The sequence below is a fragment of the Pteropus medius genome, unplaced genomic scaffold (genome assembly GCF_902729225.1).
Source record: "Pteropus medius unplaced genomic scaffold, Ma_sr-lr_union100, whole genome shotgun sequence".
NCBI lineage: Eukaryota > Metazoa > Chordata > Mammalia > Chiroptera > Pteropodidae > Pteropus > Pteropus medius.
In genome coordinates this window covers 34,644-53,783 of record NW_024349797.1, presented here as the reverse complement: position 1 = coordinate 53,783, position 19,140 = coordinate 34,644, and the positions used below count along the sequence as shown (strand labels likewise).

Sequence of the window (19,140 nt, the reverse complement as noted above, 5' to 3'; positions counted from 1 at the left end):
ATTCTTTTTTGGGGGGGTGGGGGAGGATCCTATTTACCAAATCCAATGCCTTCTTCCTAGCCCTTACCTCGCTTCTCTGCCTGACACTGTTGAGTACTACTCCTGAAACTCCTCTGCTTTGACTTTATACTTTCCTATACAGATACATCTGTACATCAATAGTTGTCAAACTGGAGGCAGTCTTGCCCCCTATGGATATTTTGCAACGCCTGGAGACATTTTTGGTTGTTCTAACTAGGAGAGAGGCTGCTACAGGCATCCAGTGTGTAGGAGCCAGGGATGTTGCTAAACATCCTGCAATGCAAAAGATAGCTCCCCATACTTCCAGTAAAGAATTATCTGGTCCAAAATGTCTATTGAGCAAAGACTGAGAAATCATAGTATATAGCATGTCCTGCAGACACTTCATGCACAACATGGAATATTCAAAACTAAATCATTACTGCTTTTTTTTTACCTACTCACTTTTTCCTTGTTATTCTTAATCTGATTAATGGTGTTTGATTTTATAAATGTTTTGGAAACCATTTTTTATTTCCTCTCTCTCCCTCATTAGGCTCAATAATCTATTGATCACTAATTCTCTTTTGATGCTATCTCCTAAATATCTGTAATCCTTTCTCTTCCCTAAATTACCACTGCCTTTGTATGAGTGTAGACATCATTTAGCTTGCAACAGTCTCCTAAACTGACTGACTCCCTGCTTTGAGTTTTATAAACGTTTCCAACTCATTTTCCTTGAATAATTCTTCTAAAATGGAAGCCCAATCACATTTCTCCCACTGCCTGCAAGATAAAGGCTGAGATCCCAGGTCTGGCTTACCATGCTTACCATGTGTTTTATTCTCTACAGACCTTCGTTCTGTTGCTTTTCTTCCTAATCTCCTCTCCTAATAAAAATACAAGAAAACAAAAGCAACAAAAAACTAAATGCTTGATGTTTCATACTTCCGTTTATCGGACATGATGTGTTCCCCCTTTTAGAAATGCCCTTTCCACCAGCCCCACTCCACCCCTCCTGAAAATTTCCTCCAGGAAAAATCTTTTAAAACTCTGCTCTGTGCATATGCATACTTCTACTGGGACACTTATTATATACATACCATCTCAGGAATAAAATCCCAGTTCAAAAGTTTTAGTGCAACAAAACAAATGTTTTTATTCCAATTAGATTGAAAATTTTTGAATTCCCAGTCTATGAGGCGGGAAATCCCAGTAAATTCATGGTCCTCTCCCCTTGACCCTGGGTTGTGGTTAAACTCTGAGGGAGCCTTCATAGTACCTCAGTTTTGGGGAATTTGTAGGCACGCACCTCTCATCCTTAGACACAGGGTTCCTTTATAGTTTGGGGTTCTATTTTAGGTATCTGTGTCTTGCTTGCAGATATCATTTTGCTTTTATGGGGCAATGCTGGAGCTTGAGAATCTTTCTGAGACTTTCTTGAAAATCTTCCTATGGCTTCCCCATACCATAGAATTATACTCTCTCTGGCATCTTGTTACCTACCCCACATCACCGGGAATGCAGACACTAGGTCTTTACAGAGACCCAGCGTTATTCCCTTTCTTTTAATCTTGTTAATATTTTACCTTAGAAACATTTTCTGTCTTGTGAAATTTTTGCGTCAGAGACATCTAATACATTTATTTAATGGGTTTAGATTTATAATAGATTTAAGTAACATAAAAGTTAATGACTTTCAAATTCTTTCTGCTTAGTCCTACTCATCCCCATCCTTGAGGCAGGGCGAAAAACAGAATGGCTAGGAGCTTCTAAATCTAGCAGCTCAGTGGATACACCTGAGGGAGCTTTTAAACTTAAAGATGCTCCCACCCTCAATCTACATAATCGGAATTTGTTTCAATCGCTGGAGATCGAGGTACAATTTTTGAATCTCTCAATGGTAGACAGAACTCGCTGAACCTTTTTCCTCAGTCTCCAAATTGTTCGCCGTGCCTCTTGCTCTCCTTGCAGCATATCCTTGCTGCTCTCTCTTTTCTCCATCCTCCTCTCCACGCGCGGTCCCACCTTCCAGCAAGGCATTTCACCGCCCTGCCCTGCGCTCCCCCCTGCCTCCCAGCCTGCCCTGCGCCCTGCCCTGTCTCCTGCCTTCCCTGCCTCCCGGCGCTCCCTGCCCAAAAGCCCCTGCCCCTGCCTCCCCCGCTCCGCTCCTGCTCCCTGCTCAGGCTGCACCGCCCCTGCTTTCTGGGCGCTCCCCTGCCTCCTCCCTTTCCCTGCCGTATCTTCCTGGCCTCGCAGTCTCCTCCCTCTCTGCGTTTCTCCTCCAAGTCCCTAGGGTCTGCAACTCGCTGCTTCCGTTGTCGTAGTACTTACGTTTTCTCTGCGCCGGAAGGAGAACCCGTGCGCGCTTTTGGAATTATGGCCGCCGTGGACATTCGAGGTAATCTGTGCTGTTACCCTTTGTTTCCTCATTTCCTAGGGTCTGATTTGGGGCTTTATAGCTCGCGGGAGCAAGGTTCAGGTTCCTTTGTGGTGTCTCCCAGCCTGTTACGGTTTCTGTGGACGACCCAAGGCTTTCATCTGGCGAAGAGTTGCATAGTTTTCCCCAGTTCCTTAGGAATCTCTTAGAAGCGTCGAAACGAAAGGTTTGGAAAAAGCTCAGGGCTTTGAGCCCTTAAACTGCAGTATTGTTTTACACACATATTTCTTCATGGAGGGGGAATGAAGCAAGATGATTTTGTTCATTTCTTGAGACTTGGCGTGGGGGCTGGCTTATTTTTGACATTGCGCCTTGTGCGTTCCTAGGTATGAATCCCTGAGATTTTCTAATGTTAATTTTGTTTTTGAGTCTATAATTTCTTCCATCGAACATGCAACAATTACTGAGGGCAGGGGTCCTTTCTTTTTCACAGCTGAACTGTAAATGTACTCAAATATTTGTTGAGTCAAGCGAATAAATACGTGGGGACGCATTCCCTTTATTTCTACTTGATCTCGGGCAGCATTAGGCCACACATTCTTTTCTCAGCACAAGTACACATATCCGTTTCAGCGAATTTGAAAAAAAAAAAACCCCTAGGAATTGTGCTCTGGGAGTCCAATGAATGAATGGAAGAGCGATTAAAAAGTAGCTGAAGCGTGAGAACCTAAACACACCAGGTTCCTCCAGTTTGGGAGGAGGTAGGAAGTTCCTAGGAAAAATTCATTGGAATGAGAGCGCCCGCGTGTATCTACCTTTTACTGTCGTCTCCACAAAACTTCCTACACTTGTATGAAACTCTCGAGGTAGATTTATTTACACTTGAAACTTTGTGGTACTTTTTCTTAAAGGAAGTGTGAATTTTTGTACCTAGTAGCAAACTGAGATTTACCCCTCTCACCCCCAGCAGTTTAAAGGAAAAGGGCTTGCCTCAAAATTTTTTTAACTATAATATGCTCCTAATCATTTCTACGAGGGGTGGTTTTGTTTGTATATACTTGATTTTTTTTTTTTTACACCTACAGCACCTGGATTTCCTAGGTGGTCTCCCATCCAAGTACTAACCAGGCTCGACCCTGCGTAGCTTACAAGATACATACTTAATTTTTAAAGCAAGGTGTTTTGAGATTCCTTTCTCTATATTAACCAAAGTGGAGTCTAGCACACTTATTACAACTATATCCTCATTTGTAATTAACTCAAAATGTCCAGTGATCTTCAGCATATCTGGATAATGTTTTTACATGTTTATCTTTTTAGAGTTTCAAGTGCCTAATTTCATCACTTGCTTATGGTTAGCTGCATTTGGGTTATGTCAATATGCTCCTTTGCTACTGAATGAAAAAGAAACATTAAGTTCATTGGGCTGGTTTCCAATATTCAGCTTTCATGATGTTTTGCTTTTTATTTAGATTCGTTAGAGTCCTTGCCAAGGCTCTAGGGTGGGAGTGTGTCTGATGTATAGAGGAACAGCGAGGAGGTGGGTACAGCTGAAGCATTAGAGGAGGCAGGAAGGAGATGAGGTCAGAGATAATTGGTGACTTGTTCTTTATCTTCCTATGCATTGTCATTACCTTACACCAAGTCCTCATCACCTCATGCCCATACCTACTGAATATCCATAATTGTTGGCAGGTAGGATCTATACTTAATCATTTATTTGTTTGTGCAAATTACTCCTCTCTCTGGGGAAATGATCTGCAATATAACAGTTTATTGTCAATAGCTTATTATAAAACCACATATACATATACCTTCAACTATGTAAGTGAGAAACAAGCCTAAAATAATCATTCCTAAGAAAGTAAAGAAATGTGTAACAAAGTTGCTTTAAACAAACTACTTTAATAACTGGATTGTAGTGTTTCAAGTTGAGAATAATGACTATCTTTAGTTTCTTTTTATGAGAAAATCTGTCTTTTTCTAAAACTGTTATTTCCTGGCCTGTTACATATTTGTTTATGGCATGATCCATTTATGATGAACCATCTTAATGATCTGTACTGATTATTTGGTCATTAACCTACTTCATTTATTTGTTTCCTCTTTTATAATGCACACAGCACATTTTACCTTTATACAATTATTTTTTCTCATTTGATTCATTCTGCTCGGAATTGCTTGCCACCTTGGATTAGGTCTGACTTTTTCTAAGATGCCAGAAGCAATTACAATATAGGAGAGGTTGAAGTTTTAATTCTTCTTCTTTTAACTAATGTTATATAGTCATTTTGATGTTTATGACTCACACCTAGTGGTATTTAGTACAGTTGGGGGTATGAAACATCATTGCAGCCAGTAACCAATGAAAGCTCAGTAATTAAAGGTATCTAACTCTATTTACCATGTCTATTTTTTTCTTTTTTGCATTTTGAAAAATTTAAGATTTAATCTCTAAAATATGAAATTGTTATTAAGGGCATTCTACTTCACATTTGCCCCTTAACTTTTTCATCATTATTATGTCATCTATAATAATAGCTTCCTAATTTATTTTTCTGTCCCTAATTTGGAGGTCTCAAACTGGTGCCTGTGGATGTGTTTTCTTTGACATGTATGTTTGAAAATATTTGAATTAGTTGCCAACATATAAGGACTCAGGATTTTCGATTTTTTGAAAGACCTCTCTAGAGTTCAAATCCTATCACTTCTCCATCTAATCAAATTATTCTCCGAACATATAATAAATATACTTCTAAATTTTCCTACCTTCATATATGCATTCTCTCTGTTTAGAATTACTTTACGCCTTTATTCTTTAACATGTAGTGCTAAAACCCACTTCCTCCTCACCCCAAGAAAAAAATTATTCCAGTTCCCTCAAGTAAGGTATTCTGCTCCCTCCACTGTGCTCTCATGACACATTTATTTTATACCTTTATTATAGTACTTGTTGAGTTGTCATTGCTTTCTTGTGTACTTGTCTATTCTGTTAGACTGTAAGTATGTAGTTTAGGATCCATGTCATCATTTTTTTCATAGTACCTACAACATTAGATAAATAATAAATGTTTGTTGATTTTTTTTCTCTTTTCTAATCCTTTATCATTTTGTGTTGTTTCCTATAGATAATCTGCTAGGAATCTCTTGGGTTGACAGTTCTTGGATCCCCATTTTGAACAGTGGAAGTGTCCTGGATTACTTTTCAGAAAGGAGTAATCCTTTTTACGACAGGACATGTAATAATGAAGTGGTCAAAATGCAGAGGCTAACATTAGAACACTTAAAGTAAGTTATTGTAAGAAAGTAGCGTCTTTTCCAGCTAGAGATTTTGCAAAAACGATTCTTTCAAGCTGTGGATTGTGAAGTACAGAATAGAAGTTTTGGAAGAACTGGAGTTTTGTTTGGATTTGTAACATATTTGACATGCAAAGGAATAATTATTAGTCACTTGTTACCTAGGAAGCCTTTTCTGTATAACTTCATATATTACTGTCCAATTAAAATATAGCTCTGTGGTTTAGCAATGCAACTGTTATTCTCAACTAGGGAATTATATTTACTGTCACCTCTACATCTAATTTAATATCTTAAACCATAGTCTGGTTTATAGTGGATTTATCTTTGTATGAAAAATAAAGAAAATAAAATTTTAGCCAAACAAATGCAAAGCAAGATTCTTCAGACTTAGGATGCTAAATAGGAATTTATTACTGTTAAAAAGTTTCTGGAACAACTGTGATGTTTATCTGTCAGCTAAACATCACAGGGAATTCACGTAATTAAATTTATGTGGTATTTTAAGTTGCTGTTTTTTAATGAGACAAATATAACTATTAAGACAACTTATTGTTGCTTTTAAACATAATTCGTCAGATCAAAAATGTGTTGGGGCAGGGATAAAGTTTTCGATGTTTTCTAGTTGGATAGAGTATATAATTGACATAATCAAGACATGTATAATCTTCATAAAATATTTTTATATTTTACATATATTTCAAAATCTTCTTGGTCAGGAAGCATCATGGTATTTTGGTTGCCTTTTTTGAAACATGCTCTTTAGTGTACTTTTTGTTATGAATTCATGAATTTTTGTAAAGAAATTTGTTGTTTAAAAACCAAATCTTTACCTGTAGTCCACCTATCTGGGAAAGTAGCCAGTTAAACAGCCAGTTTTTAATATCAAACACAGGCAGTTTTAATCTTACTTACAATGTTGTTATACATTTATGCAACAATTTGAATGTTCTACCGAATTGTTTATAGGGTTCTCATAGATCTCTGGATGTCTGTGTTTGTTTTCAGTCAGATGGTTGGAGTGGAATATATCCTTTTACATGCTCAAGAGCCCATTCTTTTCATCATTCGGAAGCAACAGCGGCAGTCCCCTACCCAAGGTAAAATGTGTAAACTTCAAGCGGTATTTTCTTCTTAGAATACCATGATTTATATACGTTCTTAGCTATATGTTCTTCTTTATTTTTTCTCCTTTGGATTCGGTTCTGTTTTGGGGATCCCCAAGACAACATACATGTTCAGTGCTTTATTAGGAGGTCTCAGCAGACTCCACATATAGTTAATCATGCCTAAGATTTGTTATGGTAACTCTAAGGATACACAGCCAGATCAATAAGGTAAAAGGCCATATCACGTGCGATCTGTAGGAATCTATGTGTAATCTTATACTTTCCCTCCTGCAAGGGGCCATACCAACTACATCCTCCAGCAGTGAAATGCAGCACCATGTATATAAAATGTCTGTCCATATGAGACTGAGTCCAGAATTTTTATTGAGGGCTAACCATGTAGACATCCTCTGCCTGCTAACATTCCAGACTCTTAGAAGGAAATTAGATTTCCATTATAGCCTTTGTTTGTGAAAATTGTCTAGGCAGACTGGTACAGTAGGCATTGCGTTATCACTTAGGAAGCATTTCAAAAGCCAGGTGTTACAAGTCACACACTTGGACATCAGGAGTCTTCCAACACTCCCAAGGACGACTCTGCAAGCACTAACATTGGAATTTGCTATATTGAAACCAATGCTTCCTGTGAGCACAGTTGTTGGGATTCCAGCTGAACCTCAAGCATCTCAAGTAACCTTTCTTCTCATCTTAGTCCACTGAGTCTAATTCTGTTGCAAAATTTATGGTAGATTCCATTGTATCAAACTCAGAGGGTCAGTTAAAAATCCTCGTAGACACATTCAACCAAATGTCTCACCTGGGTTATATTGCCAAACGAAAACTTGGTTTAGAAGTCACACTGAAGAGTATAGAATTTAGTTTGATTTTGAATCAGCGTTAGTCACCTATTTCCAGAGATGACCAACTATATATTATCTAATTAAATACTCTCATTAAGACATTTAGTAACAACTTTCACTGTGGTATTGATTCCAGAGAACCGCTTGTTAAAGAAGCTATAGTTTTAGAATCAAGAATTTCAATTTAGTTTCAAAATCAAAGCTCTAGAGTCTCTGCCCAAAGAAAAAGATAACCTCAGAACAAAGGCAAGACCAGCAGCCATTTTATTCCTTAGGACCCAGGCGGGGCACAGAGGCAAGTTTAGCACATTTGATATCTTCACCCTGAGCCCTAAATCTCTCTTGCTCTAAAGTGTGATTGACTGACAACAGCATTGGATCACTTGGGAACCAATGTTAGAAATGCGCTATCCCTACTAAGTAGGAATCCAATTTTAAGAAGATACTCAGGTGCACATTAAATACTGATTATCATATACATTTCTGTTACGTTAGGATTAGAGACAAGTTCTTTTTAGAAATAACTCTAAGAACAGTTTTTATATTTTATTTTCACATTGAAAACCAGTCAGATTTGCTTCAGCCTCAAAGAGCATGTTTATGTAAAATTAAATTAATGCTGGCAGTGAGCACTTTTTTTTCCCAAATGGGAAAGTGGGTTAAAGTTTGAGAAACAGTGCTCTAGGGCAAAAATTGGCAAACTTTCTGTGATGGTCCGGAGAGTAAATATTTTAGGCTTTATGGGCCTCATAGTCTCTGACAACTACTTAAATAGTGACATAGTAGCCTTAGATAATAATGTGAGTGAATGGGTATGGCTGTTTTTTAATATAACGTTATTTACAAAAACGAATTGCCAGATCCTGTCTTAAGCTTTAAAAAGGGAAAATGTCAATTTTTAGTTGTTCTTTTAATGGAAATCGATTTAGTGGTTTGTGTACATAGCTATATTCATAAATGTTTTTCCCCCCATTGCTTTAGTTATCCCACTGGCTGATTACTATATCATTGCTGGAGTGATCTATCAGGCACCAGACTTGGGATCAGTTATAAACTCTAGAGTGGTAAGTGTCCTCACATTCTTTAAACATTAAAGAAAACTTCCCATTGAGCTATCTGGCTTCCGAGAATCAAACAGGAGCTCCTTTCTCTTGTGTAAGTTGGTATGAAGTGTTGAATATTAGAATGTTTTGAGCATTGGTTACTGTGGGCTAACTCCATATTAAAAGTATATATACCACAGCCCCAGCTATATAGAGATTCAGGTTCTGAAAAGCAGGAAATTACTTTCTTTGGAAATGTAATTTTTTTGTTTTTACTTTGGAAATTTTGGTTGATCTAATGAAAAATTCAGAATTCATTTTCTTTTTACAAGCTTACTGCGGTGCATGGCATTCAGTCAGCTTTTGATGAAGCTATGTCATACTGTCGATATCATCCTTCCAAAGGGTATTGGTGGCACTTTAAAGATCATGAAGAGCAAGGTAGGTTGGACACCTAGACCCGCCTGAAACACTTTTTGGTGCTCCGAGAATGAAGCTCTTTTCTTTAGGAAAATAACTATTGATGATTTCTAGGTGTGTTTTACTTAGGAAGATTCTTCATAGGATGATGATAGTGTCACAGCTACGATTCATATAACTAGATGTGGTAATAATAGCTTTTCCATAGGAACAGTTACAAATTTTAATCTGTTAGGTAAGTGGTAATCTTTAATAATTGGATTCAAGGTTTTTACCTATTTGGAACATACGGAGAAAATCAGTGATGTGGAAGGAGTAATAATGATATTTCTTGCTCAGTTAACTGTCGAGTCATCTTGGAACCTGAATTCTCCCAGTCTTGCAAGTAGGGGAGATGCTCTTAGGGCCTTATCTCCAAATTACCAGTCTGTTTTCTGACTTTTCTGTGTTATCATGTGTTGTGATGCCACGTTCTCTAGTTTCCACAGTTGCTAATCAGCTACGTGTTCTACACCATATTTTACCAATAAGAGTACTTCTAGAAATGTGTATAGCAGTATACCTATAGTCTGTATTTTTTCTTGGAAATAGCAACTCAGGATAAATTATTGATGGAAAAATAGCCTTTAAATAGAAATCAGAGCTGTGGAATGAACAGTCTCTTGGATACAGTTATGTTTACTCTTAATAGTAGGTGCAGGCTGCAACATTTGATGTAGGAAAGTTAAATAAACTTCTGAGAGCTCTTTGCTCCTACCCCAATGAAATGTTCCAGACTTATCTGGAACCCTTCTAAAATTTAGAGATAGTTCCCGAATATCTCCCCTCCCAGGGAAAATTCCACGTCATTAATTTCAGAATTTCTCTTGTAAATTATTTTTTGTCTTGATGATTTTCTATTGTTTGGTTTGTCCTGCTTTTCAGTGAATTATAGTCTTCATAATTGAGAATGATAACTTGAGTTTGTGAAAGTTGCCTTTTCCATTTGGACCTACTAGGTTTTGTGGGAAAAGACCATTTAGTTCACTTAAAATATACACAATATAATTTCAAACAAATAGTGTAGATTGTGATTTTGGAATACTTTAGCTTTAAAATTCTTTTGTCTGTCCATGTTTACGTACTAAAAATAAAGTATCTTTAAAAGACATCGGCTTTTTAAATGTTAGAATATTAACTTTACTTAAGGGGGAGCATTAGAACACTTCTGTGTGTATACTGTGTTTAACTTATTTGGGAGATTATCTTTGAACTAGCAGCCATTAAAAATAAGTTTGAGTATATTCATGGTGTACAAAGATTTATAAAACATAATATACCAAACTAGGCAGTGTTTTGATTTGGACTTTATGTTTTAATAGATAAAGTCAAACCTAAAACTAAAAGGAAAGAAGAACCAAGCTCTATTTTCCAGAGGCAACGTGTGGATGCTTTACTCCTAGACCTCAGACAAAAATTTCCACCCAAATTTGTGCAGGTAATGAGAATGTATGTGTTAATTTTGATTTGACACTTTTTCCTGGCATATTTATTTTTAATTGAGAACTTATTCATAACGTGACCTAAAAATATTGATTTTCCTCATTAGTTAAAAAATAATCAGTGTCTCAAAGGAGAGGTTTACAAAGTTTTAATGGAGGAAGTGGGTAAAGGGAATAGAATTAACACTGTTCTGTACTCTTAAGTTTAATTCCTCATTGACTCTTCACAAACTATGAGAACTGCACATAGACAATATTCTTATTCAAAAGGTTGCTGAAAGTGTCATCGATGATAATGAAACTAGAATCTGAAACTTATGCTGTTTTTACTCTATGTGCTCCCTTCCAGCCTGATGTAGTGGATATCTAAGTTATTAAGTGACAGAATAGTTAAAACTTTTGTAACAAAAAGAACAGAACATTTGCGGTAGAGGGTTTAGCATGATAAATGGAGGAGGCAGGAATAATAATAAACAAGAGTTACATCATATTGGTGTTTAAGTTATAAGAATTCCATTGTTATTTGGAGGGGTTCCAAAAGCAATAGCAAATCCACTTGCCATTGTACTGAAATGAGCTTTCGAAGTGACATAGATAGGAGATGGAATATGTGAACACATTATTCTCATGGTTAGTCTCAGTTCTTATGGACCTTTACAGGGCCATGTAACACAAGGTCATATGTACTGTTTTTCTTGTGGGGGGCCTAATTAAGATATTTTAAGGATAGTTCTACATGAAATGAGATTTTTCACACCGAGATGACTTCAGAACAGCCCCCCACCCTACCTCTTCCCTGACTTCACCACGTGGGAGATGTGTGCTATTGGAATGGTGATGTGAAAGGAACAGAGGACAAAGTTGGAATTCAGGACAGGAAAACTAGAGAAATCTCATGATTGCACCTGAAGATGAACCAGTATCTTATGAATAAATGAATTATAGCTTTGTGTAGGGTGATGAGTAACCAAATTGAGTTGTGACATTAAGTGTAAAAAACACATTGGGTTGAAAGACAGTACAGAAAAAATGTAAAATAGCTTATTAATAGTTTTAAAATATTGATTACATGTTGAAATGGTAATATTTCAGATATATTTGGTTAAAAATATAGTAAAATTCATATATTTCTTTGTGACTATGACTACTCAAAAATTTTAAATTACCTATATAATTTGCATTTGTGGCTTACATTATATTTCTTTTGGACAGTGCTAACCTAGAAAATGGGAATAGAACATGCAAAACCAGGAACATCAAAGAGTGCTAATGAACACATACTCAGAAACCAGAAAGTTCGTAGTTTGTTCTTTTTTTTTTTTTTACCTATTTCCTTGAAGTGTAAAGTTGGATCATTTATTTGAGAACTTTCTTCCTTTTAAACATAGGCATTTACTGCTATAAACTTCCCTCTTAATACTGCTTTTGCTACATCCTGTAAGTTTTGGTATGTTGGATTTTCATTTCTCTCTAGATAATTTCTGATTTCCCTTTTGATTTCTTCTTTGACCCATTGGTAGCTCAGGAATGTTTTATTTAATTTCTATATATGAGTCAGCAGAAGGAAAGATATAATAAAGATTAGGGCAAAAATAAATGAAACTGACTAGAAAAACAATAGAAAAAATCAGTGAAACTAAGAGTTGGTGATTTTTAAAAGATAAAATTGACAGACCTTTAGCTAGACTAGTGAAGAAAAAAAGATTCAAATAGATAAATTAGAAATGAAAGAGAAGGCATTACAACTGATGCCACAGAAACAAAATGATCATAAGAGACGAGATATAAATAATAATATGCCAACAAATTGAATAAGCTATGAGAAATTCTTAGAAACATACAACCTACCAAGACTAAGTCATGAAGAAATAGAAAATCAGAACAGACTGGAAACAAATGAGATTGAATCAGTAATCACAAACCTCCCAACAAACACAAGTCTAGGACCAGATAATTTCACAGGTGAATTCTACCAAATGTTTAAAGAGAATTAACACCAATCCTTCTCAGACTCTTCCAAAAAACTGAAGAGGAGGGAACACTTCCAAATTCATTTTATGAGGCTAGCATTACTCTGGTACCAAAGACAAAGACACTACAAGAAAAGAAAACTATAGTCCAGTATTCCTGTTGAATGTAGATGTAAAAATTTTTAGTGAAATACTAGCAAACCAAATCCAACAGCACATTAAGAGGATCACACACAATGATCAAGTGGGATTTATCCCTAGGATGCAAGGATGGTTCAGTATACTAAAATAAATCAATATGATACTCTATGTTATCAACAAAGGATGACAATAATGTAATCATTTCAGATACAGAAAAAGCATTTGACAAAATTCAATACCTTTTTATGATAAAAATGCTCAACAAACTAGGTATAAAAGGAATGTACCTCTACGTAATAAAGTCCATATGTGACAAGCCCACAGCTAATGTACTCAGTGGTGAAAACAAAGCTTTTCCTCTAAGATCAGAAAAAGACGGGCACTTACTCCCCACACTTCTTTCCAACATCATACTGGAAGTCTTAGCCAGAGAAATTAGGCAAGAAAAGAAGTAAAAGGCATCTAAATAGGAAAAGAAGTAAAATTTTCTCTGTTTCCAGATGACATGATCTTATACATAGCAAACCTTAAAGACTCCACTAAGACTGCTAGAACTAATCAATGAATTCAGTAAAGTTGCAGGATACAAAATCACTCAAAAATCAGTTGCATTTCTATACGTTAACGCTGAACTGTTTGAATAGGGTATTAAGAAAACAATCTCATTTACAAAAGCATCAAAAAACCCCTTAGGGATAAACTTTTTGTTTCTGGCTTTATTGAGATATAATTGGCATGTATTAGGTAAGTTTAAGGTGTACAGTGTGTTGATGTGATACACTTAATCTATTGCAAAATGATTATTACCGTAGTGTTGGCTAACACTTCCATCATGTCATGTAATTACTATTTTTTTTTTTTGTGGTGAGATCACAAGATTTATTTGCTTAGCATCTTTCAAGTATATAAGACAGTATTATTAATTATAATCACCATGTACATTAGATCTTCAGAACTTACTCATAACTGGAAATTTGTACCCTTTGACTAACATCTCCGCATTTCTCCACCACCCCCTCCATCCAGCCACTGATAACTACCACTTTACTCTCTATATAAGTGGGCCTTTTTAGATTTCACATATTAGTGATATATTATTTGTCTTTCTCTGTCTATTTCATTTAGCATTATGCCTTCAAAGTTCATTTCAATTTTTTTTTTTTTTGCGAATTGTAGGATTTCTTCTTTCTCATGTCTGAATACTATTTCATTATGTGTATATATAGATATAGATATATATTATATTACATCTTTATTAATCTTTAAAAAAATTTTAATTATTAGTTTCAGGTTTACAGTACATCGGTTAGACATTTATATAGTTTATAAAAAAAAGGTTCCCTTAATTGCTTGCTCTCTCCTCTGGCTCTCCACCTAGCTATTACATTAATGCTAACTGCATTCCCTACACTGTGCTCCCCATCCCCATGACCATCTATCAACTACTAATTTGTACTTTTTTAACCCTTCACCCTTTTCTCCCAGTCTCCTCTGGCCATCACCATATTGTCCTCTATAATTGTGAGTCTGTTTTTTATTAGTTCCTTTTATTCCTTAGATTCCGCATATAAGTGAAATCATATGGTATTTATCTTTCTCTGACTTACTTCACTCAGCATAATAACCTCTAGATCTATCCATGTCATTGTGAATGGTAGGATTACATAAAGTATCTAAACAGTCAAACTTAAGGATGCAGAAAATATGGTGGTTGACAGAGGATGAAAGAAGAGGGGAAATAGGAAGTTGTTAAATGGATATAAAGTTACAGTCGCACAATATAAATAAGTTCTAGAGATGATGCCTATAGTAACAAAATGGTATTGTACTTAAAAGCTTGGTAAGAGGGTAGATCTCATGTTGAATGTTCTTAGCGCACACAGAAAAAAAACTAAAGGAACATAAGGAATCTTTCGGTGGCGATTTATGTTTATTACTTTGATTGTGGTGATGATACCACAGGTTTAAGTATATGTCCAAACTCCTCAAATTGAATACATTAAATATACATTAAATATGTGCAGTTTTTGTATTTTATACCTCAATATACCTGTTAAAAAAAAAAGCAAGCAAATACTCTGAAGGTTTACTCTTATGTGTTTTTTGAGGGGGAAGAGTAATGGACTATGAAGCTTAAATGATGGATTAAGGTCAGATTGAGAAGTATCGTATATGCTCTATAAAAGAATTTGTAGTTAATTCTATAGTCCAATGTTTATTTACTATTTTAAACCTACAACTCCCATAAACATAGGTTTCTAGCTGCATTAAAAGTTATTTGAAGTATCAAAACAGTAGCTATCATCACTAAAGAAAAACCAAAGCAGTGATAATTTTTGCATAAACATACAGAGTATTTATACAAAATACTGAAATATTCTTTACTTCATCTTTTAGATCCTCATCACTGACTAGCTGAGAATTTTTGATAATGGCAGTAGGGACCCAGTAAATGTTTAAAAACAGTTGCAAGGAAGAAATGCAGTTAGTTTGTGTTTTTGGAAGTTAACCAGTAACAGTGTAGAGGATGGTTAGGAAAATATGGTGTTTGGAGTTAGAGGAGTTAGTTTATGGAAAGAGAGAGCATGTCCGACTCTGTAACAGAACTAGGAGAAAGATAGCTTTCTCTAGAACTATTAATAATCCCTTTGTTCCTCCTACCCAAAACATTTTTCTTGAGATCTAGAGAAGAAAATAGATTCTTGGTCTACTTAAAGTCTCCTGTGAACTCCTGTTTACCCACTGTATCTCTCAGAACCATTTGTAGTTCAGGACTTGCTCCAACTTTTCCATTGTATTTAACAGTAGAGCTTCTAGATCCTAGGAATATTGCCCCTGAGGGGGACGTGCAAGAGAATATTGGAGCAGTCCTGCCAACTTTGAGGAGGCTCCTTTTTGCCATAGTTTAATTCTTGTTACCGCTGAGAGTTATACTAATACTGATGATATATGGTGGGAGTGCAGACCCTCAGAGCCTTTTATGATGAAAGTCTTTTCAGTGCTGTTTTCAGAAACTGCTAGAAAACCATAGGATATTACTTTAGCTAGGTTTATCCCATGGTTACTTGATTAAATTTTGTTAGAAAGGCAGCCCTCTTCTCTTTCCTCATCTCAAGCCACACAGTTTGTCTGATAGTAGTAACTAGAAAAGATAAGACAGTGTACATTGGGTAAATGATGACATTATTCCAATGTCCAGACATAGTCCAGTGTCCAGTGTAGTTCAAATGGGTCGGTGCTAGCAGTATAAGAATTCCCCCTCTTAGTTTCTCACTTCCTCAATGTCCAGCATATATTTCCTTTTTTAAATTAAGAAAAGAATATTTATTCCCTCAGATTACTTTACATGTTTAAATCCTAATATGTTCATAAGATATTATATGGCTGTGTTGGGTGTTTCTCTGACCTTCCCCCATGTTTGGTGATTTGTTTGAAGGACTCCCAGGATTTGTTACAGTGACAAAGTAAGGACGTACGGCCGGTTATATGGGGAGAAGGCATAAGTGGAGTCTGGAGGAATCCATGTGCAGGCTTCATTATACTCTCTTTCCCATGAGGGGGTCACACAGAGTACATACTCTTCTCTCAACAATGGAAATGCAGCAACATGTGTGTGAAGTTCATTAGAGACTTGGTGCTTTTGTTTTTTTGGGGAGGGTTATGTAGATACTCTAGCATGTACCAAAATTCTATATTCATTCCCTGAAGGAAAGCGGGTATTCAGCATAGACAACATTGTTTGCACAAATAATCTAGGCGTAGCGAGTAACCATTATCAGTTAGGAATAGTGGGAATCCTTCCGAAATCCAAGTTCCTAGTCACTAGCCAAGGGCCAGCCCTGCAAACTGGCCTTTCTGAAGATAGCAGCCTTAGGTCTTCTATGTTAACCTTTTCTGCACAATGGATAATAATATGGAGCTCAATTTGGTCTTATTAAGTGTAACAGTTCCCAGAACTTGCAGTTGGAGTGAGCTAGTAGGCAGCTGGCAACATGACTCTGGCAGCAGATATTTGATATCAGAAAATTTTGTAGTCTTTAGTTGTAGGGTTAGATAAGAAAGCTTGGGAGGGCATGTAAATTCAGAAAGAAATTCATAAAACAAATGAAGGCATTAACTTTGAGTTAAGAGAACACTGCTGAGATGACAGGGAAGTATATAAAGGTATTTTATATATATGTATATGTGTGTAAATGTATGTATGTAAAGTTATAATAAGTTTGAAAGTAGATAGTTGGGAGGGAACTTGGGGTATTGACATCCTTTTATTAAACATAGGTGATAGTGTCTTTGGCTGAGGGTGAGGGTTAGGTTGTGAGCTTTGAGTAGGGAAGAGGAGGGGAAAAGTGTTTTAAAGCATTTAACTTAAACAATAGGAAAGGGGAGAAGACAGCCCAGTCAAATCAAAGAACTGCTATACAGAATGAAGGATCTGAGCTTGTTTCTGACTCCTGGTGCCCCCATCATTTTTCCCTGCAGCTTTATTTGTATTATTTTTTCTTTTTTTTTAATTTAAAAATTCCAATTACAGTTGACATTCAATATTTTATTAATTTCACATAGTGGTTAGACATTTATATAATTTACTAAGTGATCCTCCCTCAATAAATCTAGTATCCACCTGGCAATAAACATAGTTATGACAATATTATTGACTGTATTCCCTATGCTATACTTTATCTCCCCATGACTATTTTGTACCTGGAGTTTGATTTTTAATAGTACACTCATCAGAAGCCTTATGTTCATAGAAAAATACCTCTTTCCTCTTTGTTTCCCATACCTAACTTTAAAAGTTGGAGGGTTCATCCAAACTTCATTTCTACTTTTTTTGTGGCTCATACCTGCTAAGCAAATAAGCGTCTGAAGTCTTAAAAGGTTCCATTTCTCCTTTCCTTTGGGTTCTACTTAGGTGCTTTTTAGTAAATCTTTGTAGCCTGGGCACAGAGGCACAAGACTTTGTAAGTGTCCAAGGGTTATTTACAAATAGTTTGACTCTTTTGTTCTAGTTTTAGATTTGTCTTTTCTGAAGCAGGTGAATAAGAACTAGAAAATGATAAATTTGCTTTTTATGTTTCATTGTTCTTCATGAAGTCATTTATAATATAATTTGAATGAAAGTATAATTTTAATAAGAATTATGAAGTCAAGAAGAAAACTTTGCTAACCTGCCCTGTTTTCTTCTACTTCTCCCCCTTCCCTTTTCTTTTTTTAATTGCAGCAAAAGTCTGGAGAAAAGCCTGTCCCAGGTATGGTTCATCTGATATTCTTATTGATCTTGAAAGAAGGCCAAGACAGCCTGTTTAAATTAATAACAATTGTAGTATGTGAGATGAGCTATAGTCAAATGGTCATTTTGTCCTTCCAGAATTCTCTCATTGTAGTGTTACTCCCAACCTTTGAGATCTGCTGAATTGCCAAAAGACGATGCTTTTGTGGTTGTGGTATTAGTATTTAAAAGATGAATTTGAGTGAGAAGAGTAGGTATTGAGGAAGTATGGGAAAGCCAAGATGATTTGAGGTTGTTTTTAGTTCAATGAAAAAGGCCTGTTTCATCATGGGATGGAATAATTATACATCTTATTTATGTATAATGTCTTATTTAAATGTCATGTGTTTTTGTCTAATATCAAAAATTTGCTTGGGTTATGAGGTTTTTACGTTTATAAATGGGTTCTTATACATCTGCCTGGTGAAACAGCTACATTTAGAACTTGAGATAAGGAGTTCTAAATGAATTCAAAAGCATCTGAACCATTCATATTCACTGTTGTGTAAATTGATCTCATCCCTCCATCTTCCTTCCCCTTCAAAAAAAAAATAATACCTACTTTTGATGTGTAGTGGATCAGACAAAGAAAGAGGCAGAACCTATACCAGAAACTGTAAAATCTGAGGAGAAGGAGACCACAAAGAACATCCAACAGACAGTGAGCACTAAAGGCCCTCCTGAGAAACGAATGAGACTTCAGTGAGTATTGGACACGAGAGAAGCTTGCAAGACCTCTTGTCCATTATTATACCTCATTACTGTGACAGGCTCTTGAACTGTAAAATTCTTTGTCACAGCCCTCTCATTTGTATAGAATGTGCTTGTTCTTTAAGAAAGGATATAAGGACGCTCATTCTTTCGATGTGAATATTTTTATGTATCTTTTGTAACTTTTCCTTATTGGACTTGTGCAGCCGCCTCACTCACATGTGTACTGCTATATATGTTTAAAACCAAATAAAGGTATTTGTATAAATTACTTTATTGTGAGTTTACCCCCTTTATTTCTCTCTGAAATATTTCCATATGCACTTTGTAAAAATGAAAGATTAATGTTAAAGTAGTAATTAACTAAACTTTTCTTTTATTAGTTGCATATTCCTCAGTATTAAAATGATGAAGTTACTGACAACTTGAAGGATAAAGAAATGGGAAAAAAAACCTCAC

General features: G+C 35.9%; 1 protein-coding gene across 5 annotated transcripts; it reads left to right on the top strand.

The window, feature by feature from the left end:
• Positions 1–2,234: 2,234 nt before the first annotated feature.
• On the top strand, positions 2,235–18,952 carry MED6 (mediator complex subunit 6). Of its 5 annotated transcripts, none has more exons than XM_039883666.1 (8): positions 2,235–2,401; positions 5,509–5,668; positions 6,686–6,777; positions 8,628–8,710; positions 9,022–9,130; positions 10,471–10,586; positions 17,923–17,950; positions 18,546–18,952. In XM_039883666.1, the coding sequence occupies exons 1-8, from the start codon at positions 2,380–2,382 to the stop codon at positions 18,674–18,676; spliced, it is 741 nt and encodes a 246-aa protein (XP_039739600.1). In that variant the 5' UTR covers positions 2,235–2,379; the 3' UTR covers positions 18,677–18,952. The 5 variants fall into 5 exon arrangements, with proteins under 5 accessions (XP_039739600.1, XP_039739599.1, XP_039739601.1 ...); XM_039883665.1 differs by having other exon boundaries at positions 9,001–9,130; XM_039883667.1 differs by having other exon boundaries at positions 9,001–9,130; positions 10,471–10,597.
• Positions 18,953–19,140: the final 188 nt, after the last annotated feature.

Excerpts from the sequence above, each read along its gene's own strand:
- MED6 (XM_039883665.1), top strand. The coding sequence starts at position 2,380 with ATGGCCGCCGTGGACATTCGAG. Across the intron at positions 6,778-8,627 it reads GCGGCAGTCCCCTACCCAAG|TTATCCCACTGGCTGATTAC; the intron begins GTAAAATGTGTA and ends CCATTGCTTTAG. Across the intron at positions 17,951-18,545 it reads TGGAGAAAAGCCTGTCCCAG|TGGATCAGACAAAGAAAGAG; the intron begins GTATGGTTCATC and ends TTTGATGTGTAG.